The sequence below is a fragment of the Carassius gibelio genome, chromosome B16 (genome assembly GCF_023724105.1).
Source record: "Carassius gibelio isolate Cgi1373 ecotype wild population from Czech Republic chromosome B16, carGib1.2-hapl.c, whole genome shotgun sequence".
NCBI classification, from domain to species: domain Eukaryota; kingdom Metazoa; phylum Chordata; class Actinopteri; order Cypriniformes; family Cyprinidae; genus Carassius; species Carassius gibelio.
In genome coordinates this window covers 16,437,415-16,461,810 of record NC_068411.1, presented here as the reverse complement: position 1 = coordinate 16,461,810, position 24,396 = coordinate 16,437,415, and the positions used below count along the sequence as shown (strand labels likewise).

The 24,396-nt window shown below is 36.1% G+C and overlaps 4 protein-coding genes across 6 annotated transcripts in view; 3 read left to right on the top strand and 1 right to left on the bottom strand.

The window, feature by feature from the left end:
- LOC127974707 (E3 ubiquitin-protein ligase TRIM62) overlaps positions 1-3,878 on the bottom strand; it is a 29,872-nt gene extending 25,994 nt beyond the window's left edge. Inside the window, exons 1-6 of one of the 2 annotated variants that reach the window (XM_052578172.1) lie at positions 3,372-3,878; positions 3,037-3,132; positions 2,679-2,912; positions 2,421-2,494; positions 2,203-2,318; positions 788-1,374 (exon numbers count right to left, since the gene is read on the bottom strand). In XM_052578172.1, the coding sequence (XP_052434132.1) occupies positions 836-1,374; positions 2,203-2,318; positions 2,421-2,494; positions 2,679-2,912; positions 3,037-3,132; positions 3,372-3,863 (1,551 nt within the window). In that variant the 5' untranslated portion in view covers positions 3,864-3,878 and the 3' untranslated portion in view covers positions 788-835. Of the gene's footprint in view, positions 1-179; positions 1,375-2,202; positions 2,319-2,420; positions 2,495-2,678; positions 2,913-3,036; positions 3,133-3,371 lie in introns of those variants that run through there. The other variant, XM_052578173.1, reaches the window with a different exon arrangement.
- A 558-nt stretch (positions 3,879-4,436) lies between these two features.
- On the top strand, positions 4,437-7,929 carry LOC127975421 (nuclear factor 7, brain). Its single transcript, XM_052579466.1, has 6 exons — positions 4,437-4,896; positions 4,985-5,080; positions 5,190-5,423; positions 5,545-5,627; positions 6,892-7,007; positions 7,164-7,929. The coding sequence occupies exons 1-6, from the start codon at positions 4,486-4,488 to the stop codon at positions 7,622-7,624; spliced, it is 1,401 nt and encodes a 466-aa protein (XP_052435426.1). The 5' UTR covers positions 4,437-4,485; the 3' UTR covers positions 7,625-7,929.
- Positions 7,930-13,701: 5,772 nt separating this feature from the next.
- Positions 13,702-17,420, top strand: LOC127974995 (CD209 antigen-like protein C). Of its 2 annotated transcripts, XM_052578673.1 has the most exons (6): positions 13,704-14,043; positions 14,170-14,271; positions 15,485-15,640; positions 15,783-15,934; positions 16,055-16,176; positions 17,172-17,420. In XM_052578673.1, exons 1-6 carry the CDS (start codon positions 13,947-13,949, stop codon positions 17,335-17,337), a joined length of 795 nt encoding a protein of 264 aa, XP_052434633.1. In that variant the 5' UTR covers positions 13,704-13,946; the 3' UTR covers positions 17,338-17,420. The 2 variants fall into 2 exon arrangements, with proteins under 2 accessions (XP_052434634.1, XP_052434633.1); XM_052578674.1 differs by lacking the exon at positions 14,170-14,271 and having other exon boundaries at positions 13,702-14,043.
- Positions 17,421-17,565: 145 nt separating this feature from the next.
- cops7a (COP9 constitutive photomorphogenic homolog subunit 7A) lies at positions 17,566-24,366 on the top strand. Its single transcript, XM_052578672.1, has 8 exons — positions 17,566-18,286; positions 19,051-19,173; positions 20,310-20,385; positions 20,645-20,733; positions 20,975-21,177; positions 21,290-21,395; positions 22,622-22,791; positions 24,046-24,366. The coding sequence occupies exons 2-8, from the start codon at positions 19,051-19,053 to the stop codon at positions 24,083-24,085; spliced, it is 807 nt and encodes a 268-aa protein (XP_052434632.1). The 5' UTR covers positions 17,566-18,286; the 3' UTR covers positions 24,086-24,366.
- Positions 24,367-24,396: the final 30 nt, after the last annotated feature.

Here is a 24,396-nt window from a genome sequence, read left to right as displayed (position 1 = left end):
GCATACAGCTTTCAATGTCATTTTCCATTGCTCTATATTGTACAGACTGCTTTTAAATATGTTATTAAATACAGTAATCAACAAAGCGAGACAGGTACCTTAATAAACATATGATTGTTTACACAGAAATCATAATATAAATTTCAAAATAAATTCAACTTTTACAAAAAGATTTGAAATGTTTTAATAGTCCAGTTTATTTCTCACATGATACGGTATATTTACAGATGTTTTATTTTTCCACAGATCATTTCAATGCAGACACAAATCCTTACCTATGTTTCTTCTTAACCCTAAATAAGAAAATACAAAAATAATTGTATTCCCCACCCACAACATCCTTCAATGTGATTTTATTTAAGTTTTAAAAATATAAGTATTTATTGATTTCATATACTAGAAGCCACTGGATGAAATGAAAGACAGAAAGGTATGCTCATCAAACAACATTTACAAGAAAAGCAGAAACCACTCATATTTCTCGGCAGGATAACTTAATAGATAAGCTGAAAAAAGCCATCTAAAACTGATATACATGTAAAAAAAAAAAAAAAAAAAAAGGAAGAAAACATGATTTTTGTTTGTCAAACCAAACATCCTGGCCTGCAATTGAGAAATTCACTTGAAGAATGAATGAATATTTCTCCTTGTCCTTGAAACCTAATTAAACAGTAGTTCATTTTATCATGATGTGTCCTTTAGCAGACACCGCTGTAAAGCTCAGAACATCTTTGTTATAATCTGATCTTTGATGACTGAGATATCCCATATGTCTCAAATCTGAGACGTTTGCATTGCAATGTCTCCAAAATGTGCAGCTAACTGCGCTAGCGTGTCAGTGATTGCTCGTGTTGAACTCATACGAGCAGACAGAGAGAGGATCGCTGTTCATCCCGTCCAGATAAAGTCCTGGAACCAGAGTAAGACAGCAAGGCTGCTTTGAGCTGTAGTTTATCTGGGCCAAGCGAGACATGTTGTCAGCATTATAAAACGACACCTGCTTTCTGTCACAGTCCAGATACAACCCTATTTTCTGTGGTTTGTCTCGAGTATTCAGTGTAGTGTCCTTTCCATCACAGGACAGAACGTATCCTTTACTGTGTTTAAGGTGGAGCAGGATCTCACTCTCAGCTGACTTTGCTGCACTCAGCTCTTTCTCTGATCCCATCTTAACTCCCACAGTCCAGTCTGGCTTTTCTCTGACCTCTATTTCCCAGTAGTGCTGGCCAGCTTGGAAGTTTTCCTCTGAAACTGTCCCAGGGTTGAAGTTTTTATACAGAGCAGTGGCTCTGTCAGCTTGTCGGATTCTGGCGCCCCCTGGAGACACTTTTAAGTATGACTGTCCAGGATTTTTCAGGGTCAAACTCTCAGGAACTACAGCACAGACACAGACAGAAACATTATTAAAATTGATGAATGAGAAGTTTTAGTAATTATTACAAGACAGCCCTGTGCTACACGTCCTGGTTACAGTTTGTGTTAAACCCATAATCATAAAAATACAATTACAATTTTTATTATTTCCTCAATACACTAAATGTCCAGATTTCCTTCATTCAGAGTTTATGTTTTTAAGAAATTAAGGTTAAAGTTTGAAAATCTCCTGTCGATTTACATTATTAAAATGTTTGAGGTTCAATATGTGACTGACTGAATGTCATTGTGATAATATTTGCATATTTTTCACTGATGTCTGATGTGTTTGTGCAGTGAATTGTGATGGGTCTTAGCTAGCTTTACCAATGATAATGATGGGAATGTTAAAAATAAAATGAGAAAGGGGGTCTTTTAAAAATTCAGTTTAAAACCTATGTACCAATTTCTTAGAAATTTAATATTTATATTAAATATTTTGTATAGTCATTTACTGATTGATTGATTGATTCATAAATTATAATAGATTTTATACACTAGATATTATAGTATTATTAGTATTTAATGTGTTTTTGAATTGTTTAAAAGATCTGGCCCCAAAAATAAATAAATAAATAAATAAATAAATAGGCATGTAGTTCTCACACACAGTTGACAGAAACAGAAAAGACAAACACAGGGTCGTGACAAGCACAGTATCAAAGTCTAAAACTAAACCTCACTTAAAACTTTAGCACGTTACTTCACAAGTGCTGGCATTTTGCATGAATGCAAATCTTGTTTCACTTTAGCTGTGTTTTACAATGTGTGTTTTGTCATATTCTTCACCTGGTTTGATGGATCCCAGCATCCCCTTCCACACAAAGAACTGCAGGTGAGTTTCATGAGGGCCGAGAAAGAGAGAGTCGGGAAGCACAGTAAGATCTTTCACTGTTGATGTGTACCTGAAGTTATAGAGAACATCAGCATAGCACAGCTTCATTTCTACCCTACACACTGATATCATTCAGATCTCAATAACTGCAGCATCATTGTGCTTTATTTACTTGATATTTGATGGTGTCATGTCGGCTTTCTGCTTCATGTTCTTTGTCATTGGAAATCCTTTTTCATTCCACCACTGCAGACAAATACACTTTATTTATTATGTACAATGTAAAGCATAACTGTAATTGAAAACTCAAAGGTAATACATTATAATAGATCCCAATAGATTATAAATAAATAATACTGTTTTTTAAAAACAAAACTGTCCCTTTAAAAAACAAAACCCTTTAAAAATGACACTGTCAGGTAACTGTGACCTGTAGAAAGTGATCAGGTTCCTCAATCTCCATGGCTGATTGCAGAATAATCTCCTTCTCTTTGTTCTCCATGAACCGTCTGTTTATCACTGACTGATTATTCTGCATAAATTCTATAACTTTCTTCTCCTCCTTCCCCAACCGCTGCTTGACCTCATCCTCTTTTTGTCTTAAGAACTGGTGCATTTCTTCAAACTGAGCAGAGATCTGGGCTGATAAAGTTTTGGATTTATCCTAAATAGAGAGAAAGAGAGAATAAAAAACATTCATATATTGTGACTATAAAACAGTGATTTGTTGTGTTCTTTCTACTATATATATAATATTTTTTTATACATACACACACACACTTTGATACCTCAGTTTTAGTGATTTCAGTTGTCTGTTGTTGGATCATGTAATCCAGCTGTCCATTTTCTTTGGCAAGAAAACCCAGTGCAGTCTTCAGCTCCCCCTAGAAACAAACCCACGACAGGCAAATAAAAAAAAAACTGACAAAGAACAATTAAGCTTCTCTGAATATCTGAAATGAAATAAGCCTTGGATATAAATTTAGAAACCTAATTATGCCATGAATAACATTGCAAAAATAGCATAGGCTGAAATACACTCGAAAGCAAGAAAGGAGCTTTTAAGCTGCAGTGCTTTCATCAGGAAGTCAGAATCGACTCGTATGTAAAGGGCCTTGTTTACCTTGCTGATCTGTGCAGCTTCTTTCACTGGTTTAAAGACATGCCCTTTATGTTTGTCTCCATCCCTGCAGATGACACACACCAGCTTCTGATCAGTCTCACAGAACAGTTTGAGTTTCTCATCGTGTTCCGAACACATTAACATCCCTTCAGTTTCTGAAAGCTTTAAGGTTGCATTTCGTTCTTTAGGTGTAGATTCATCCAATTTAAGCTCAGCAAGGTGCTCTCTCACGGTGGAGGTCATGTTCCTCAATAAACGGCTGGATTTCAGGTCTTCTTCGTCATAGGGAGTTTGGCATTCTGGGCAGGCGCTTGGTCCCAGACTGGCCTGCATGTGGCCCGTGATGCACTTCCTGCAGTACGAGTGTTCACAAGAAAGTGTAACTGGATCGGTAAAATCGCTCAAGCACACTGAGCACTTTATTTGTAAAGACAAAGCTGAATGCATTTTTGCTCTCTTCCTCAACTGTGTTCTGCCAACGCCTTGTTTCATAAGTGAACACTTTCAGTTTCATATTTGGTTTGCGAAGCTAGGTAGGGTTCCTCCCACAGGTTGTATAACTCCGAAAGAAACCAAACTGGAATATCACACATTATACCTACATACCTGTCTTTCAATACAGACTCTGAATGTATTGTATTAGAACAAATACTTTTCAGCCACTGCTTGTTCTAAGCAAAGACAGTTCCATTGTTAATATCTCCCCACAACCTTTACCGTGTCATTTTTATAATAACAGCTGAACAAAAGTTTTGAACTTTTTTTTGCACCCCACAAATCACACAATGTATTTATGGAGAAATAATGGTTGTGAATATCCATAAACCATTTTCAACATTTGTAACACATAGCCTAAAAAATGCAGTAAAACTGTCGTACCTTTTTTGTTCATAACATCTAATGCATTAACTAATACTACTTAACTGAACCTTGGTTTAAATTGTTGGCAAGTGTTTTTTAAGCGTTCTTGAATTCAATGAAGAGTATGTAAAAGATTCTGTTTTCTGGGTGTGTTTTAAGGACTGGCCAAACGTTACAGCTTCATTGTTCCATCAAGAACGACTGTACATACTAGTCTGACTACAACAGGTGAAGCTTTCTGTTTTTGCTGAACATGGCGTCAACACTTTCTCTCCACCTCATGTGTCCAGTGTGTTTGAGTGACTTCAACGATCCGGTGACTTTACCTTGTGAGCACGTCTTCTGCCGACAGTGTATTACAAGATGTTTGGAATCACATGAAGGTGCTCACAAATGCCCGGAATGCAGACAAAACTTCACCAGACAGGATCTTAAAGGTATCCGAGTGCTGAGAAACGTTGTGGACGTCTTACAACAACAAAAACACAAGACAAGACAACAGACTCCGAAGAATGCTCAAGAAATGCAATGCTCTGAGCATATGGAGCCGCTTAAACTTTTCTGTGAGAATGACCAGAGATTGGTGTGCCTCATCTGCAAGGAAGGAAAGAAACACTGTGGACACAGTTTCAAGCCTGTAAAGGAAGCTATGGAGATCAGTGAGGTTGGTAACTATTTATTAATGAAACAAATAAGTTGCAACTGGAGGAAACTGAGATGAAAATGTTGTGTTGTTGCCTTTGTTCATTTAGAAGGTGGCGAGGGAAGCACTAAGATTTATTTTACAAGACAACAAACAAACGGGGGACATGATCATGAGCCAGATGCTTGAAATCACAAAGTCTAAGGTAAGGCTATGAAAATAAATTACTATGTTGTTGTTTCTTCATGTTTTTGGTCTGCCACTCTCAACTTTTGTCTGTCTGTCACATTTCTTTTACTATTCATATATAATAGGAAAGGGCCAAACGACTTGAGGAAAAGATACATGTTCAGTTTAACAAGATGCACGAGTTCTTGAAGAAAAAAGAGGAAGAAGTGGTAAAGCAACTCCAGAGAGAAGCAAGCAGTGCTGAAGTATCAATGAGGCAAAATGCATCATTTTTATCAAAGTTGCAAACAAAGGGAAACAAACAGGAGTCCATATTGGAGTCAGGACTACAGATAAGCCAACCTGAGAGTTTTTTAGAGGTAATTTAATTATATTCTCTTAAACACAAATACAAACACCAGTACCATGTTTGAACTATAATTTATCAGAAATTGCATGGTAGATTTCATTAAGCTTCAAAGCCGTTTCCAATGTTTCCAGTGGTGGAGTGAAAAGGGTTTCCCTTTGGTTGATACAATCACACTCGGTGAGAACAAAGATATCAAGTCTGCTCTGCCAACCAAGTAAGATGGAAAATGCATTTTCACAAACATTTCTTTCCTGCTTTTCCTGCTGTCCTCCACAATTTTTTTTTATTTGTATGCACTTTAAGACGCTGACTGCAACCACAGTGGCTGCACACAACTTCTCACAATTTCTCGTTAAGAACTTCTGTTTTGTGTGTGAAGCCTGTAGGTGTCTGTTTGGCTGCATTTACTTTGTGCTTTCTGCATAGCACGACTGAAAAATCATGTTTCACTTACTGACCATATATGAATGGATGGGTGAATGAACAGCTGCACGTATAATATGCTAAACATTACTTTTTAGAAATAGCATGTATTAAATATGATCGTTTGATATTTTTCACGGTATTAGTTTTGAATGATTGTGATATTTTCAATGCATCCAAAGCTTACATCGCATCCAAAAGTCCCACATCCCACAGTATGGGTCTTGGACCCAATATCACTCCTAGAAAGGTCTCCTTTGGAGATTCGAACCAGTGGTGACCTTCTGTCACAGGAGCAGGGTCCAAAATAGCACACCTGCTTCAAAATGTGGAAACCACAGGCTCCAGAGGCGGCCCACTCCTAAATTCTGATCTTTTCACTAAGGTTGATGGGCCGTAGGAAGCTGTCTCCTCATGGAAAGTGTCTGGTCTGAAGTGGCGAATCTTTTATGTGAGCAGCGCTCTTTAGACCCAGACAAGGAATAAGGAATGAGGAAGCTTTCAGAGGAGCTTCCAACATATTCCAATAAACAAATAGGTTTTCCATTGATTCCTCCATTCTCATTTTCTTTCCTTGCATCCTTTCCGTATATTCTAAAGGGGGTGGAGCTAAGACGCAAGGAAAGGAAGCAAGGAAAGGAAACAGTGATGCACACATAAAACATTTTCAGACAGAGCATGAAACCAGCTGCTGCAACACTGTAAATTATGTAAAGAATAACTGACATCAATCCATTGAATTCTAGAACGTGAGAAGATTTGTCAACCAATCAGATTCAAGGATTCAACAGCCCTATATATGAATTAAAAATAATGTTTTTTGAGCATTACATTTTGGTAACCTATTCTAGTAGACCACCACAAAATCATCATTCTGTAAATAAACTGCCAGAATTAAAAGCTAGGATATAAATGAACTACACCACATTCTCACTGCGTGTCTTAGAATACAACATGAAAATATCTTGAGCTTGTGTTAACCACAGACCTTATTTCACCATAGATTCTTCCATTCAGTTTGGCTTAAATACATTTGAAACTATACCTTTGCACAGATTTAAATCAAGATTTGATGGTACTCGAGTGATTTCTGACCACTTCACCCTTGGCCCTTATGAAACTGACCTGCCTCTAATTGTATGGAGAGACATGCTAGGCTCTGTTAAACGAGGTGAGTTGAGCCGAAAGCAGCCTCTCACATATGCTTAACATTCTTTGTTTTTACACTTCACAGGTCATTGGATTTATGTAAACAGGAGTTGTTGTTTTTTTATTAAGTTTCATCAATTTGATGAACGTTTGCTTCTTGCAATCTTTTTTTCTTTAGACCTATCAGATAACTCTGCAATAGACAAAGACCTGAAACTGACTATCAAAAAAGAGAGCCATCTGCAGTCTCAAGGGGAAGATTACTTCGCCAAATTCCAGAAGTTTCACAATGGTTATAAGGACAATTATGTGGAGAACATACAACCTGGTCAGGTGTACTGGGAGGTTGATGTAGGAGCTGAAGTAGGATGGGAACATGGACTCACAGTTAGATTTTACCCAAAGGACAAAAACGTTTCGGTCTGGCAGACACTGTTTTCTAAAAGTTTTGAGAACATATCTCTTTCTGTAAAGAATGACAGACTGTACGTCATAAAGGGAGGTGAAGAAACCCCGATCGTCACCAAGATTATACCCAGCAGAGTCGGGGTTTATGTAGACAGTGAGAAACTTCAGGTTGTATTTTGCAATGCAAACAATATGTCTCTCCTTCACACAGTGCGGTGTGGAGATAAATAGATTTATAGGAATCAGAAATTTCATTCACTAAACCTGCTTTAAATTTGGAGTGACATTTATAAACCATTTAGTCTGAGAAACAGTCTGGTCATCCTATTAATTTTAATAAAAATTATAATTATTGTATAAATTGTGATTATTGTTATAAAACAATGTTGTTCTTGATTTAAATCTTCCATTCGATTACATTCATGGGTACTAGATTAAAACTCTGATTCTGGGCACTAGATAAAGCTTTGTTAACAGGTTTTGAGTAACATCAGAAAAAAATTATGTTTGTTAACAGGATGTCAGCAAACTGTAACAAAATAAACAATTTGTCCAACATGATGTCATATGGTTTGTCATGTTTAAACTGGATGTTTGTGTTTATTTTGTTAAATTCTTGCTGACATCCTGTTAACAAACTTTTTGTCTGATGTTACTCGAGTATTTGTATTTTTTTTATAATAAATGTTTGTAAGGTGATTTTGGTTCATGTACTGTGATAGAGTTATTGCTCCTGCAAAGGTTTGTGTATTAACTGGCATATAAAAAATTATGAAGACATTATAGTAATATTTAAGTGAAAAAATAAAAGTTCATCCTGTGAAGGCCCAGGATACTACATCTGATCACATTTTAAGTGCATATAATTGTTGTATAAATTGTGATTATTGTTATAAATCCATTTTGTTATTGTTCTCACTAATAGATATTCCTCACTCTGCCTCTTATTTTAAGTACTATAAAAAAAAACTCTGGTTGTACCAGACAAAACTTTGTTAACAGGTTTTGGCTACAAGACAAAAAATATATTAGCTGACATGTACATACTGTAGTTGTATTTTGCCCCAGTTGTAATACTTTTTGGATTCTTTAATAAAAGCTGCAATTGGATCTTGTTTAAGAGCACTTTGTGGCAGTATACTATAAAGACAACATTTAAAGTGCATAGCAAATCTCTACTGTTCCTGTTCCTGGAGATTTATCTTCGTAAAAAGAGTTCAGTTCCAATCCTGATCAAACAGCTGTCTGTAAATATCAAGTGCTCCTTCAGATCCTAATTAGTAGATTCAGTTGTGTTTGATCAGGGTTTTTATAGCTTATTTGATCAGGGTTGGAGCTGAGCTCTGCAGAAAGGTAGATCTTCAGGGTTGGGCACCGGACATGGACATGGATTTTAATGACCTGGACATGGATGGCAAGACACGAGTAGTCCAGTGTACAGACGTGGTCAATCTCTGGCAAACAATGTCCAAACAGGGTAATCCAAAGGGTAAATCTGAAACACAGGCAATGGTCCAGGCAAGGGGTAAACAGTATCTGAACAGGGCGAGATGAGAAGGGTAATCCAGAACAGGTGATATACTACAGTTCAGACAGAAACGAGATACACAGGATAGAAACAGAACACGGGAAAACAGCCAATGCAAGACTATGACTAAAGTAGAAATAAGAACTAGTCATGTTATATTCTGTGCTGAGGCTTCGGAGCATGTGTCATGAAATTCCAGCTATGGCAAGCCATTTTAGTATTAAATACCCCTTTGCTGTACTAGTCATAATTTATTTTTGACCAGTCAAAATTCCAATTCCAGAAATCTATTCTGCAATTTTGACTGTGGTAATTGAATTAATATATAAAAAATGAGATTATGAATAGTCATTACATGCATTTAAGATATCTACAATGTTATTTTGACTAGTCATATTGTTCAATTGGAAAATATTTTCGGATACCTTTAAATGAGTTGTGACAGGTAGAAATTGTAATTAAAGATATCTTTAATTGATTTTGTACTATGCATAATTCTAATTAGAGATATCTCAAATTACAATTTTACTAGTGATAATTAAATTAGAGATATCTCTAACTGAATTACCACTAGTGAAAAAAGATCATTCAAGCTATCTTTAACTGGTGTTTAACTAGTCATAATCAAATTTAAGATATCTTGAATTCATTTTTTTTTTAAGATATACAAATAAGAGATGAAGTCTCGTGCCTCCCTCCATAAAAACAAAAAAACTAGTCTATCAGCATCGAGTGTTCATTTTCAGCGCTGATGAGCATTTAGCAGATGCTTTTATCCAAAGATTTACAGTGCTTTCAGGATATACATTTTTTACCAGTATGTATGTAAGCATGTATTTGTCCCCTGTGAATTGAAACCACAAACTTTTGCACTGCTAACGCAATGCTCTACCACTGAACCACACATCAACCAATCATCACAGAGATGTAAATTATGTGATATTAGTTTGAACGTCCCTCCCACTGTGCTGATAATGTAGCGATATCCTCCTTTTTAAATCCCACGAGCCACCACTACCTTGAACAAGTTTATCCAGTAGCTTTTCTCTCTGTGATAACAAAAGTAGACTTATATATGTTGTTAGCACTTAGCACTAAACATTTGGGAGGACCTCTGGGAGGAGCTGAGTAAATTAAGTCTCATGTCACACAACAGCAGATTCGACTAGGAGCCAAGCTCAACCTCCCGCTCTCTTTTGTGAAGCCAACACGGAAGTGACTTAAACTGTAATTCGTCAACTGGCTTTACAGTAGAAGAAAAGCATGTTTACAGCCTGTGGTTTTGGTTTATATAGCTAATTTTGCCCTTCATGACAATGGTGAGGGCATGATTTTTATTTTTATTTTTTATAGCTCAACCATTTAAATTATACTAAACCTTAAAGTTCTGCATAATTAAGGGCATGGCCACTTGAGTGACAGGTGGATCGACCGTTGCTGACACTGCCACCGAGTTAGGTGGGCGTGACTTCAGCAACCAGCTCCCGCCTTTTTTGATTATCTAAGAGTGACAGTTGGTGCCAAGATGGCGATGGTCCACTCCGCCTACTTTGTGCTTCAAAAACACTCTTCAGCAAACTACGGGTGACGTCACAGACACTATCTCCATGTTTTTAGACAGTCTATGCTAGGAGCAGGTAAATTTCAGATATCTTCAGATATAATTGTGACTAGTCGAAACTGAATTAATTACCTTTGCGCATGTGTGACGCATCTATTGAAGATATCTGCTAATTACAGATATCTTAAATGGAGTTTTGACAACTCATAAAGTATTTAGAGATCAGATTTCTTACTAGTGCAATTGTAATTGCAGATATGTCTAATTATCATTCTGACTAGTCAAATTATAGGCTAATTATGAGCTGAATTACAGTTGTAACTAAAATATATTTTTTATATTTCTAGGCCCTTAAATGGCGCAAAACAGTGTATCATAGATCACATCAGGTCATCTATAATGTATCTGCATGATTTACACTCTTTGGCCACCAGGTGATATTGTGAGCAAATAAAGCCGTGAGAAATGAACCCTTTTATGAACCACTTAGATGAAAAGCTTCAATGCTTAAATGGTTAGTTCACCCAAAAATGAAAATGATGTCATTAATGACTCACCCTCATGTCGTTCTAAACCCGTAAGATCTACGTTCATCTTCGGAACACAGTTTAAGATATTTTAGATTAAGTCCAAGAGCTTTCTTTCCCTCCACTGAAAGTGTGTGTACGGTATACTGTCCATGTCCAGAAAGGTAAGAAAAACATTATCAAAGTAGTCCATGAGACATCAGAGGGTCAGTTAGAATTTATTGAAGCACCGAAAATACATTTTGGTCCAAAAATAACAAAAATTACGACTTTATTCAGCATTGTCTTCTTTTCTAGGTCTGTTGTGAGTGTGTTCACGATGCTGCTGACGTGTTTTGACGTGCTCCTTAAATAAACTAATCTCTTAGTCTCGCGTAGCCAGATCTTTAGACTAGCGGCTGAAGGTCTGGAATCCCTGGCAGCTTACTTTGGCCAAGGCCCAACCAACTTCGCCACAATAACAGACTGGTGTGTAAAACTCTCGGGTGTACTTTAAGGATTTTGTGCCGCAAACTTTAAATACTTTACATACTTTTGCAAATCCAGTGTAGAGTTGAAAAGCGCTTGTCATCACAGTTGTAAATACGACGACTTTCTTCTTTCGTACGGGGGTGTGGTAGCACAGTATCTTTGTTTCGATATCATCATGCTGTGTGTCCTCCACGCGTTTCTATGTGTATTTAGTTCTGATTTGAAATAAAACAGTGCATCCTTGTGGCATGGAGGACACAGAAGAGTATACAGAGCACACTGATATGGAGTGACACAGAGGAGACCGTTAATCAGTCGTTATTTTTGTTTTCTTCACTTAGAAAAAGTGTTCCTGTTGCTTCATATAACCCAGTTTGCACATTTAATGGCAGATGTTGTATTCTGACGATGACTTTTCATACCTTTTATGAACTTTGACAGTGTTATTTAATTGCAGTCCATGGGACTGTCTCAAGCCTCCGGATTTTCATCCAAAATACCTTAAATAGTGTTCCGAAAACGAAAAGAGCTTTTACGGGTTTGGAACGACATTGAGGTAAGTGATTAATGACAAATTTAAATTTTAGGGTGGAGTATCCCTTTAACATTACTAGAAAGTGAAAGAGAGGCTGTCTGTGGGCTAATGTAGGGTGTGGCAGCAGCTGTGTGTCTAATCAGTGCAATGGATGCTGGGACATGAAGTCCGGGATGACATGCAACAGTTTCTGAAGTGTGAGAGTCAATTCAAAAGAAAGGGGGACCTCTGGTGGCAATCGGATGGAAATCTTTGTACAGGATTCATGACACTAATAATGTATAGATTCAAGTAAATATTTTTTTTAGTAGTAGTAGTAATAGTGGAGTAGGAGTAGTATTGTTCTCAGAATAGATCTTTTGTAAATTTGGAGAGGATGCAGTTGTTTTTGAAAAAGAAGGAAGAGGAAGTCCAAAAACAGCTTGAGCCATAGAAAAGGAATGCAGAGGCCATGCAGACTAACCTTTTTATGATAAAAGAACAGCTGCAAGAGACCGAGGCACATCTGCATTCTGCAATGAGAATGACTCTAGCTGAGCACTTTCTACAGGTCATATAAAAATAACATGACTTAATTTGTCCTGTTGGCATATACAGTACATACTCTAGAAATATTAACAAAGGTCCAAATGAACTACTGCAATTAAAGTCTTACATTCACTTTTACACTTACTCAATTAGCAGACACTTTTCTGAGAAGCAACAAAGGAGAAAATCCCAAATGTTTTGTCTCATAAAATTTATTTATTCAGTTTTTCTTTTCTTGATTCAGTGAATGGCCTTTTTTGCACTCCAATTTCAAAGTGATAAGAAAGTTACTCCTATCTGGGGAATGCTTCTATCCCACCCGGGAAGTGGAAGTGTGGGAAAATGTCAACTCTGTAAAACTGTATTTTTTGGAAGATGGAGACAGAAAAGCGACAATACATTCATAAAGCTCTGGCAGTCTTTAACGAAAAACAGCAATGTAATATAAAACCAGGTCAGATGAATTAGCATGAATTCTGAGTCATGGACTGATCAATAGCCTGTTTTTTTTTTTTTTCACCAAAACACTTGAGTAAAAGAATGAAAGCAAAAGAAATGAAAAGTGCTTTACCCCCACACTTTTAAAAGTTTAGCTTTTTTCCTATCTTAACTCTGGATTATGCATTAACTATGCATTATTATTTGTATTTCGCATAATTTCCCCCCCTGGTTTCTCTTAACCAGTTGATATGAATGGCTGTAATTACTTCAGTAATTAGATGTCAGATTTTCCAAAAAATTTTATGAATAGTCTAATGTTTCACTTCTTATTAATTAATTAGGCTGCTTTTAATGTGGACTGCATGTAAATTATATAAATCTTTCATCTTCTGTTAAACACAAAATGTGTTTTGATGTTTTGCGTACAGATGCATTTCCCAACTTGTTCAGTACGGTATATTTTACAGGAATACATTCGGGAAAGAAAAAAAAACTCAGTTTTACACTCATAAACAAATAAACAAACTGTGCTTTTTATTGGCTGGAATGATCTACTGACTCAATGACAAAATGGGTTGTTCTGCGCGTGGTCAAAAGCTCAGTATTGCAAAACCAGCTTTCCTCTAATTCATCCTGTCATTGTTTACCCTAGCAGCCCTGAACGTGCACATGATCACAGACACGGGGGGAGGGAGACCATGGGGGATAAAAGTTAGAGCCCAGTGAACTGTTGCAAGGAGCAGTTCATACAAGTCCGAGCAGAAACACTCAGTTTGAACTTTCTCTTAATTTCCTCCAGGGAAGCTCTCTTTTGATTGCTCTCTTCCTCGTGGGCTGTTACTCTTTATTGGTGATCTGGAGGACAGGACTAGAAGATAAAGACATTACTCTTGTCAGACAGGAGCTCTGTTGTTAAATAAAGAAGACGGTGGTTGACAAATTTACTGAATTTTTGTTTAAAGATGGAAGATATTGAAAATTACACCAGTTTACAAGAGTTCACGGAGGATATCTCTCAAAGTGGAAACAGACCTATACTCACAGCGCAGGGCAAACAAGGTAATGTATGTGCGTATATGTGAGTGTGTGTGAACTTGAAGGCGGTGAGGAAGAGAAATGTTGAGAAATGTGGGACAAGTCAGAGTAATAGTCAACTAATCTGACGATGTTTTTTTGTTTCATCAGGTGTTCACAAAGGCGCAATGTGTTTGAGGGCGCGTGGTTCTATTGTTCTGCTCATTGCTCTATTGATCTCAGTTTGTGTAAATATAGTACTGGGCGTCCTCTGTAAGTAAACACACATATGCACGTAAGACAGCCTCTCAAACTCTGGCTTTCATAACCAATAGAAGAGACTAGACTAGAGATACACCAATATCAAAATGCTGTACAATACTGATAAGCAAATATAAAAAAAACATTATTTTCTCTAAATTAAAATAAATAAATAAAAATAATGCATAATCACATTTTACATTTGGACATCACAGCATTATATAATCTTATGTAGAGTAAGTCTAATGAAGAGTCTAAATATAAGTAAATTAATATTTTCAATTTGAGAATTGCTATTTAAATGTGATAATTAAATTATTAAATGTGTTGTTAAATTCATGTTTGCATTATTTTGAAATTTGCTAAAGAACACATTTAAAAGTTTTTTTGTTTTTAATTATTAAAAGTGTTATTAAAGTGTTTTTCAATGATGGTAACACTTAGGTAATGTAAATGTATAATATGGGAAGTGAGCATACATATGGCCAATATAAAATATGGTACTGATATTTTGTAGAATAGAATAGAATTGTATAGAACAGAATAGAATACAATTAGGGATGGATGAATATTAAACTTTTGCGAGATGTGCTGATTCTCTTAGTATTTTGTCTAAATATTGACATGATGTATAAATATAAATGTGACCCTGGACCACAAAACCAGTCTTATTTTTCAAAATTGAGATTTATGAACACTGAATAAATAAGCTTTCCATTGATGTATTAAATCATGAAATAAATTATTAATACAGTGAAAATCGATTTAAGCATCGGAAAAGTATAACATACAAGGCAAATTAGAGTTCCTTTTGAAGGAAAGTGCTGAAGATTACATTTAATTATAATTAATAGTGTACATTTAGGTGAGCATAGGATGATGGCAAATGTGATCTACATGTAAAAAAAATTAGAAAATAAGTATAAAAAATATTGATAAATACAGATTTTTTTAAATTATATTATAGCCAAATAATAATGTCATATAAACATAATTACATAATAAAATAGAATAGCCTTTTTTGCTATTGACTGGTAAAATGTTTTGTATACAGCATCAGGAGGATATGCATGCAGACATAATTCCAAATATAAATTCTAGATATCCCTAGCAATGATTATAAATAGCTGATTTGTTGGTAGTTAATTAGTAACTTAGAAATGCATGAAGTCTTTGCACGGCTGCTGGGTTAATATATTGATATATAAACTCTGTCTCTCTGCAGTGGCAAACAGTCGCAGATCTTCTGTCGCTGTAAAGCCAGACAAGAATGATGAGTCTGAGGCTGCGTCTCTAACTCTCAAACTCACAGCCATGCAGGAGCGTTTCTCCCGCCTTTGCTCTGAATACACAACCCTTGGACAGACTTGTTCAAAACCAGGTAAGGAAAAAATAAATATTTGGGTATGTAAAGCCTATCTGTGAAATAATATTAGATGCCCAAGGGTCAAACTTATTTTCTTTTCATTTTTTTTTTCTCCCTTCCTTTCACCCATTCATTCATTAACATCTATGGTCTGCAGTGATCAAATGTAGGCCATGCCCAGAAGACTGGCTGCATCTAGAAGGGAGATGTTATTTCTTTAGTGACGATAAACTTGACTGGCAGCACAGCAAAGAGAGCTGCGCGTCTATGGGCAGCCATCTGACTATACTGCACAACCACCAACAACATGTAAGTGTGGCAGCGTTTGTGAGTGAACTTCTTACGTATACGTGTTGAGAACTTTAAGACCAAAACTAAAACATTATTCAATATGGCTGATATATTGATATGTTTTTGTTTTTATTACAGCACACACTTGAGAGTGTTGCACGCAACCGTGGTGGATTCGATTATCATTACTGGATTGGTTTATCAGACATTGAGACTGAGGGAGTGTGGAAATGGGTGGACAATACGGTGGTTAATACAACGTACGCACACACACACACACAAGTTTACTTAGCTATCTAAATGGGGAGATTCCATAGGCCTAATGTTTTTATACTGTACAAACTGTATACTCTATTGTCCTACACCTAAACCTTGCCCTCACAACAAACATTCTGCATTTTTTTACAATTGCAAAAAAAAATTTTTACTTTAATGTTTACCAAAAGGAGGGGATATGGTTACAGTAAGTAGGAACACACACACACACACACACACACACACAAGGATAATCTGAACAAAAATAATGCCAACTAGGGGTTTTCACATTTTCAATGTGCAAATATGTTATTAATCCAATAATATATTTATTTTTTTATTTGTGTTATACCTTCTTTCAGAGCTTTCCCTCACCACTTTCACCTTTAACTTGCTAATTTTTTCCAGTTTATTTATCTATTTGTTTTTTTATTCATTTGTTTGCTTATCCATTCTAATATTGGTGTAAATATTCAGTCATTCATTTTGGATAAAAGCCAATTGATTAAGTATCATGTACCGGTATACTTTTTTTTTCACACAGTATATATGTGACCCTGGAGCACAAACCCAGTCTTAAGAAGCACGGGTATATTTGTAGCAATCGCCAACAATACTCAAAATCTGTCAAAATTACAGATTTTTCTTTTATGGCAAAAATCATTAGGATATTATGTAAAGATCATGTTCCATCAATATATTTTGTAAATTTCCTACTTTAAATATATCAAAATGTAATTTTTGATAAGTAATATGCTTTGTAATAACTTTGTTTGGAAACTTTAAATGCAGTTTTCTCTCTCTCTCTCTCTCTCTCTCTCTCATATATATATATATATATATATATATATATATATCCCAAAAAAATATATACAAATACAAAGCAGGAATTTGTCTCAGTGACAGTCAAGGTATTATTGGTGGTTATTTAAATGCAAATGGGTGTCCCTGAGGCGGTATTAATATCATGTTTTCCTGATTGTTCTGCTGCTCTCTGTAGGTTCTGGAGTGAATGGGATAAAGAGCCCAATAACCACCAGACTGGAGGGATTCATGGAGAAGACTGTGCAGTGCTCAACTCTCACGCTAAAACGTGGTTTGACGTGCCCTGTGATTTCAGTTACAAACGAATCTGTGAGATGGATCCTATCACCATTAACGTTTGATCTGAAGAGAAAATGCATACAAATTTATTTCTTTTTTTTTTTTTTATTGCCTTCATTCTTTTTAATAAACAGGAAAATGGAAATCTGTGGTTCGATTTAATTTGTGTGTCTTTGATTTGACTTGAGATTTGGGACTCGTAAAACATTGTGCAATAATATTTTGTCCTCTCATCATCTCCCTGCTCGTCTCAGGCACCAAAGGATAAAAAAAAGGAAAAAAAAAAGAAAAGTTTTTAAGTATTATGCAATCAAACTTATCCAGGCACTTTTGCAATAATCAGTTTGCTGGAAAACAAGATAATATCATAGAAGAGTCTAAGGGGGCTTGTTGGTCTCAACTGGTCTTCTAACCTATCAGGATGATCTGTTGGCTGGTTTTAGTAAGGTTTCAGGCTCTTTTGACCTGGTCAGTCTGAGAAACCAGCTCAAGCCAGCTAAGACAAACAAATAAACTATTAGGTTGATTTAATGAGGGTACAAGAAGAATTCAATATAAAACATAATTCAACACAAGATCATGACATTGCACAATAGTTTGTTCTGCAACATTTTAAGCTATTCTGTGTCTTCACACAACTCCTATACATGCACATCAGTTTTTTGTACACAGCTGACTGCATTTATATAAAGATAAATTATAATACATAAATATTTAATCTTAATGCTTAATCTAAATGCATATTTGGTTTTGTAAACAAATGTAATATAAATGTCATTATTTCTTTCCAAACTTCTATTTAATCACTGGCTTAGTTTCACTTGCTATAGTTCTCAGAACCACACGGTGGCGATGTGTATCCGCTCACTCTCGCAGTCGCTCTGTGGTCACGCCCACCTTTCTACCTCTCCGCCAATCAGAGAGCACGTTTTCATGTCGCAGAACGCTTGCTAACGGAAGTAGCAGTGGCACCACAGTTGACACAAACAACCCTTAGTCTTTATAAATAAGGTAAATATACAGCTTTTTCTGCACGTTTCACCACGCGAAACGCAGTTGCATGTTAATATCGAACATTTAAGCGTACTTGACAAAGTATGTAACGATGCGTGTTTACGTTAACACCTTATTTTACCATCGACAAGGCCTAGCTGCTCGTGTGTTGATGTACTTCATACCGGGTGCTGAACACCGAGCACGAGCTGACTGGCTTATTCGTATTAACAACACAAAATGCTTTTAGATTCCAGTTAATAGAGTAAACGTACAGTTAGACTATAGATTCATGATCCAAAGGCTAGTAACTTTGTCGAGGAACACAATTAACACTTTTGTTCACTAATAAAACATTGTTTGTTTTTAAAGGTGTTGTTATTCTACATGCATGCGTGTTTGTTATCATCTGTAGCTTAAGTAATCTCATTGTGTCAAGAGCATTTAAATGCTTCTCTTTCTGGCTGTTTCGAGATGTAATCCTCTAGTGTTTTAATCATAATGAAAGTGCATCATGCATAACTTCGCCCTGAAATTGTAGTCATTTTACCACGAGCCGCCTGTCATATTAAATTCCTGCATCAAAGTGTCTATTCGTGTTTATTGTGCATTGTGAGTTATTGAGACTTGCAAGTACAGATTTAATAAGAACAGCTCTTGCATCTTGAACATAGTCCTGAACATCTGTGAAACTTGTTCTTTAGATTTGAATATCCACCTCATGTTTTCAGAAGCTGGGATCTGGGTTGTTTAAACCCTCTTTCTTTCTTTCTTTCTGTCAGATGGAGGTGGATCAGCTGCTGTCTCTCTCAGGTTCAGCTCTGGCTCAGGCCATCAGCTCTCTGCTGGAAACCCCAGGCCTCTATGTTTTCTCAGACATACTAGAACTGCCCAACGTCCGCGAGGTCAGTTTTTGTGCTGAAAAATCTATTTCAGTTTGACTTGATGACTTTACATGAGTTCTGTGTCAAACGTTATTATTTTAATGGCAGCGTTGGTGTGTCATGTTTAATGTCAAGGCGATTAATCATTTGTTCAAGCTCTGAGCCGTTTTGTTATTTTCTTGATGTGTTTTGTCCGTAGTGTCTAAAACCAAATTCAGTCTTGTTCAAATCAGATTAGTGTTGTAAGTTTTCAAGAGCATATTACACTAATATAATTTGAATGGGATGTACAAAAAAAATCATATTTTTTTTTGGTTTGATTCACATTCAAACTGACAGGAAGTCAGGTTGCAATTACACGTTTTTCTCCCCTTTTAGAATATTCTGTATATTTGAGGTCAGTATTCATTTATATAGATACTTATATTAGATTATATATTAAATTGAAATTTTGTAATACTACCATTTGAAAGTTTGCATTTTCTTTACAGTTTTGACAGAAGTATCTCATTCTTACCAAGGCTGCATTATACGATCCAAATTAAAACATGAAATATTAGAACAATTTAATATAACTGTCATTAATTTATGGTTATGGCAAAGTTGAATTTTCAGCATCATTACTCCAGTCTTCAGTGTCACATGATCCTTCAGAAATCATTCTAATATTCTGATGAACTACTTAAGAAACATTTCCTCTTATTATCAATGCTAAAAAAAAGTTGTGCTGCTTCATATTTTTGTGGAAAATACGCTACATTTATTACATGATTGTTTGACTTTACTGTCATTTTGATCATTTTAAAGTGTCTTTGCTGAATAAAAGTATTTATTTCTTTCAAGAAAAAAGTACACACTTCAAACTTTTAAATGTAACAGATATTTATTGCATTATATATTGTTATTATGTAATTATTATTATACTGATATCTGTTAGGAGTGCTATAATAAAAAACAAATTGGCAAGTCAACAGATGTCATCATCAGTGCATTACATGCATGTTTCTCTGCCTCATATTGCACCGAGATCCCAGAGTACTCGTGTACCACACCGCCATTCCTACAGAGCCCAGCTAAAGTGTTTACCTGCTCAACACAAAATACTTTAACACCTTGTCATATCAGTCATTGTCTGCACTTCACTTCCCTCTCTCTAGCTGGAGACGGGTCCCCACGCTCCAGTCTACCAGCTTCTAAATCTTTTTGCGTATGGAACCTACTGCGACTATAAAGGTAACCATGACAACAAATGATCTGACCAGATATTGGCCCCCCGAGGCGGCGGGTTCATTCCCTGCTCTGACTCAGAATGAGACTGTATATGCTGCCCTTTGCCTTGCTAAATAAGTTAACTCCTGTGAGGGGGAAGCACGAGGCTCTGGCCCATGTTCTGTTGCAGATTTTACCAGGGCTTTAATGTAATCAGTTGTTTTTCTCCCGGCTGTGCGGATGGTTATGATGTATGTTAATTTAATGCATGTCTGCCATTTAGAGAGGGCAGCCTCACTTCCTGAACTCACACCCGCCCAGAAGAACAAACTGCGTCACCTGTCAATCATCAGCCTGGCCTCCAATCTAAAGGTAGCGATTCATCCGTTCTCGACTGAGGGTTTATTAACAGTGTTTTTAATGAGTTCCTTTATGATCAGCACACAGCTGTTAACATTATGGACTATACGTGTTATTGACTGCATGATTGACGAAACCAATGCTCTCTTATCAAGCCTTTGTAATATTACTAAAACAAATGAGAAGTTTTAACTTACCCCAGAGCATAGAATTCAGAAGAAATGAAGCTAAAGACACCTCTTTCTCTGGATAGTGTCTGCCGTATTCACTACTGCTCCAGCAGTTAGAGCTGAAGAATGTGCGTGAGCTGGAAGACCTGCTGATCGAGGCTGTTTACAGTGACATTATCCATGGGAAACTGGACCAGAGGAACCAGCAGGTCGAGGTAGACTGCAGCATAGGTCGCGACCTGGGCCCCAACGAATTACCTAACATTGTCAACACACTGCAGGAGTGGTAAGCTTTGATCGTGTTTGCGTCAGTATGCAGTGATGGATTCTGTTGCTCATATAAAAAGGAAAATGTCTGGCTGGTGGTATTAAATATTCTGTGTGTTTGTCTCTCTCAGGTGTGCAGGCTGTGAAGCAGTTCTGTGTGGCATTGAGGAGCAGGTGTCAAGAGCCAATCAGTATAGAGAGAGCCAGCTCAAGGTCAAAGTTCAAGTGGAAACAGAGGTTTGTGTGTGAATCTCTAGCCCTTCCTAAGTGATATACAGTATGACAATGTCTATGATAAAGAAGAAAGAAAAAGTATTCATGAGTTTGACATTTTTTAAATTCATCATTTGGCATTTCAAATGACACTTAAATGTCATGTAAAACTGAAGTTAAAAGTAACATTTTTATTTTTCCCTTACGCTTTGTATAGAGTGTACACATTATTTTCCATGTTTCAGAATACATTCGATATTTAACAATAGTTAAATATCTATCTATGTATCTATATACATTTTATATAAATAATACAAATTGTGTCAAACTACTTTGAAAACTATGAAATTCATTCTTTTGAAGCTTTTTTTCCTCATTATGATTTCAGGACAGTTGCATCACCTTTTTTTTATTTTTTTACTTTGAGCCCTAGAATATCAAAATGATTGTCAACTCAGGAATCTAAAGCATGTTAATCATTGAAGACGTATATTAAAGTGATTTTGTATATGATTTGCAAACAAAAATAAGCATTAGTTCATCGACCCACATATAAAAGTGTTTAAATGTTAAATTAAACATGAAGTATAAAAAGGCTATGTTTAGAATAGTGTTTGCTTAGTTTGTGATTGGACTGCCAAAAGACACATGGATTTTTTGTTATTTTAATATGTTCCTTAAGGTTCAGTTATAATGTTAATCAATTATTTTGCACAAAAAGTCACCTGAAAAGCGACTGAATGCCAGTAGATGGGGCCTTTGGTGCAATGATGTTTAACTATTCTTTAATGTCTTGTTCTGGCAGCGGTCATATGCAAATATATTTGCCTGTATGATATTACAAATCCCACAATATCCAAACGAGACGTTTTTGGACCTTGATTAAATAAACACTTTGTTTATAATGAGTAGGACATTTTAAGCTGTTAAACCTAAAGGATGTTTTAATGGTGTCAAAAGATCAAAGCAGATGTAATTTCTCGTGTCATGGCCCTTTAAGAAATTTTTACACAAAGTTAGATCAATATTCAAAACAACCATATATATTGGTTATGTTAGTTTACAGCATAGTGCTGTTTTAAGTGTTTACTATATTTTTTATTTTTACAGTAGACTATAGAATATACTGTGTTTTAATATAGCATCTTGAACATAGGTGCTTTTCACTGTATGTTTAAAGAATTCATTTTTATTTCTCTACAACAGCTCCAGGATTCAATGACAAGTTTTTTCCTCACCTCTTTATTTAGGTATCCAACTTACAAAAAACCCTCAAGGCAAGTTCTGCTTCCCCATCATCTGGCCCCGCCCCTGCTGGAGCAGCATCCAATCAAGATGCAGACCAGCCCGCTGAGCCAAGAGACCCCGCCTCCTCTCAGGAACCACGACAACCAGGAAAAAAGAGCTCAAAGGTCAAAGGGTACGTAAACTGGAATTTAGAGCTTTCTGCTTCAGAAGCCCTTCCAGTATCTTTCTATAATGTACCATAACACTTGAAAACATCACAGTGATTTATATTAAAAAGGCCTGTGGAGTTTTTTTTTTTTTTGGCTATTGAAGCTACTAGTCTCACTACCCATAAATCATACATCCCAGGGAGTTAATATTTACTAATGGCATTTTTAAGCACATAGAATATGATTTATGAGTATTTGTGTGTGCTTTCGATGAGCTTATGTACTGCTTCCTGCCTTTAGTTAAGTGTGATGTATAAGAAATCAGCCACAGGCTTATAGTCCTAATTAAGCCTCAGTGAGTTTAAAAATTGTCTTTGTCCTGGTTTGGAAATCTCATGTCAGGATGTGCTCTGGAAAGAGAGGGGGCTTTTGATCACCACTGCCTTTTCTTTGTCACTGAAGAATGTCAGTTAAGAAGAGGTATAATTTATTCAGGGCTGATCTGACACAGATTAATCTGAGTCCAAGGCTTTAAAGGAATCTCAGTGGAGAGTCGTCATTAATATTTTAGGACGACTCCTTGTCCGTGTGGGAAGCTGCTGCAAATTTTCCCATAATAATTATGCAGTTATTAATATATGATTAGGAAAATACATTAAAGACAAGTCCTGGCTACATGTTAAGATCATTTGCATTTGAGGCATAATTAAATTAATTTAGACTTGTACCTTTTTAAGGCATTCAAAATGAGCATAAATATGGCCAGATCAGTGATTGATATGACTCCAGTCCATCAAATGACGTATTTGTGAAGTTAAAAGATGTGTTTTTAAGAAATAATCCATCTTTAAGGTTTTACTTTAAAAGAACACTCCACTATTTTTTGAAAATAGGCTCATTTTCCAGCTCCCCTAGAGTTAAACAATGTTATCGTTTTTGAATCCATTCAGCAGATCCCCGGGATCACTCAAAAATGACCAAAGAGTTTTTATATTTTTCCTATTTAAAACTTGACTCTTCTGTTAGAGTCTAGGGGAGTTGAAAAATGAGCCTATTTAAAAAAATAGTGGAATGTTCCTTTAAACCGTGACTTCTGGCCAAAATCCCAGTCGGCACCCATTCACTGTAGAGGATCCATTGGTGAGCAAGTGATTTTCATTTTCATTTTCTGGTGAACTAATCCTTCAACATTAAAGTATGCACTATTTATAGCCACAAGGAAAATCATTATAATATCAGATTTTCACTGAACAGTTCTTTCTCTCTGAATTTTTCAGGCTTCGTGGAAGCGGAAAGATTTGGTCAAAGTCAAATTGATCTGAAGCCCTGAGTTCAGTCTTCAGTTACCCACTCACAGACAAATATTTTGTGGACTGCTTGCTTGGATAGACGGATAAATAAACCTTTTACCACTTCTCAGACACAACCAACCATCATAATCTAATACAACTTTTACACAACGCTGGATGCGTGTTTATGTACGTGTGTGTGTGCTGTAACTGTCATTTAATTATTTTCCTTGCGTGTTTGTTTTTTGTTTGTTATTAAATCTGGATGTAAATTGATGAAGCCAATGAATAAATGATATCCATCTGTCACCCTGTGTAATCCCTGGCTTTCATGTCTCC

Coding starts and splice junctions, on each gene's coding strand:
- LOC127975421 (XM_052579466.1), top strand. CDS start 4,486: ATGGCGTCAACACTTTCTCTCCACCTCATGTGTCCAGTGTGTTTGAGT. Junction 4,897..4,984: donor AAGCTATGGAGATCAGTGAG/GTTGGTAACTAT, acceptor TTGTTCATTTAG/AAGGTGGCGAGGGAAGCACT. Junction 5,424..5,544: donor AACCTGAGAGTTTTTTAGAG/GTAATTTAATTA, acceptor CAATGTTTCCAG/TGGTGGAGTGAAAAGGGTTT.
- cops7a (XM_052578672.1), top strand. CDS start 19,051: ATGGAGGTGGATCAGCTGCTGTCTCTCTCAGGTTCAGCTCTGGCTCAG. Junction 19,174..20,309: donor AACTGCCCAACGTCCGCGAG/GTCAGTTTTTGT, acceptor CCCTCTCTCTAG/CTGGAGACGGGTCCCCACGC. Junction 20,734..20,974: donor GCCTGGCCTCCAATCTAAAG/GTAGCGATTCAT, acceptor TTCTCTGGATAG/TGTCTGCCGTATTCACTACT.
- LOC127974995 (XM_052578673.1), top strand. CDS start 13,947: ATGGAAGATATTGAAAATTACACCAGTTTACAAGAGTTCACGGAGGAT. Junction 14,044..14,169: donor CACAGCGCAGGGCAAACAAG/GTAATGTATGTG, acceptor TTGTTTCATCAG/GTGTTCACAAAGGCGCAATG. Junction 15,641..15,782: donor ACAGACTTGTTCAAAACCAG/GTAAGGAAAAAA, acceptor TATGGTCTGCAG/TGATCAAATGTAGGCCATGC.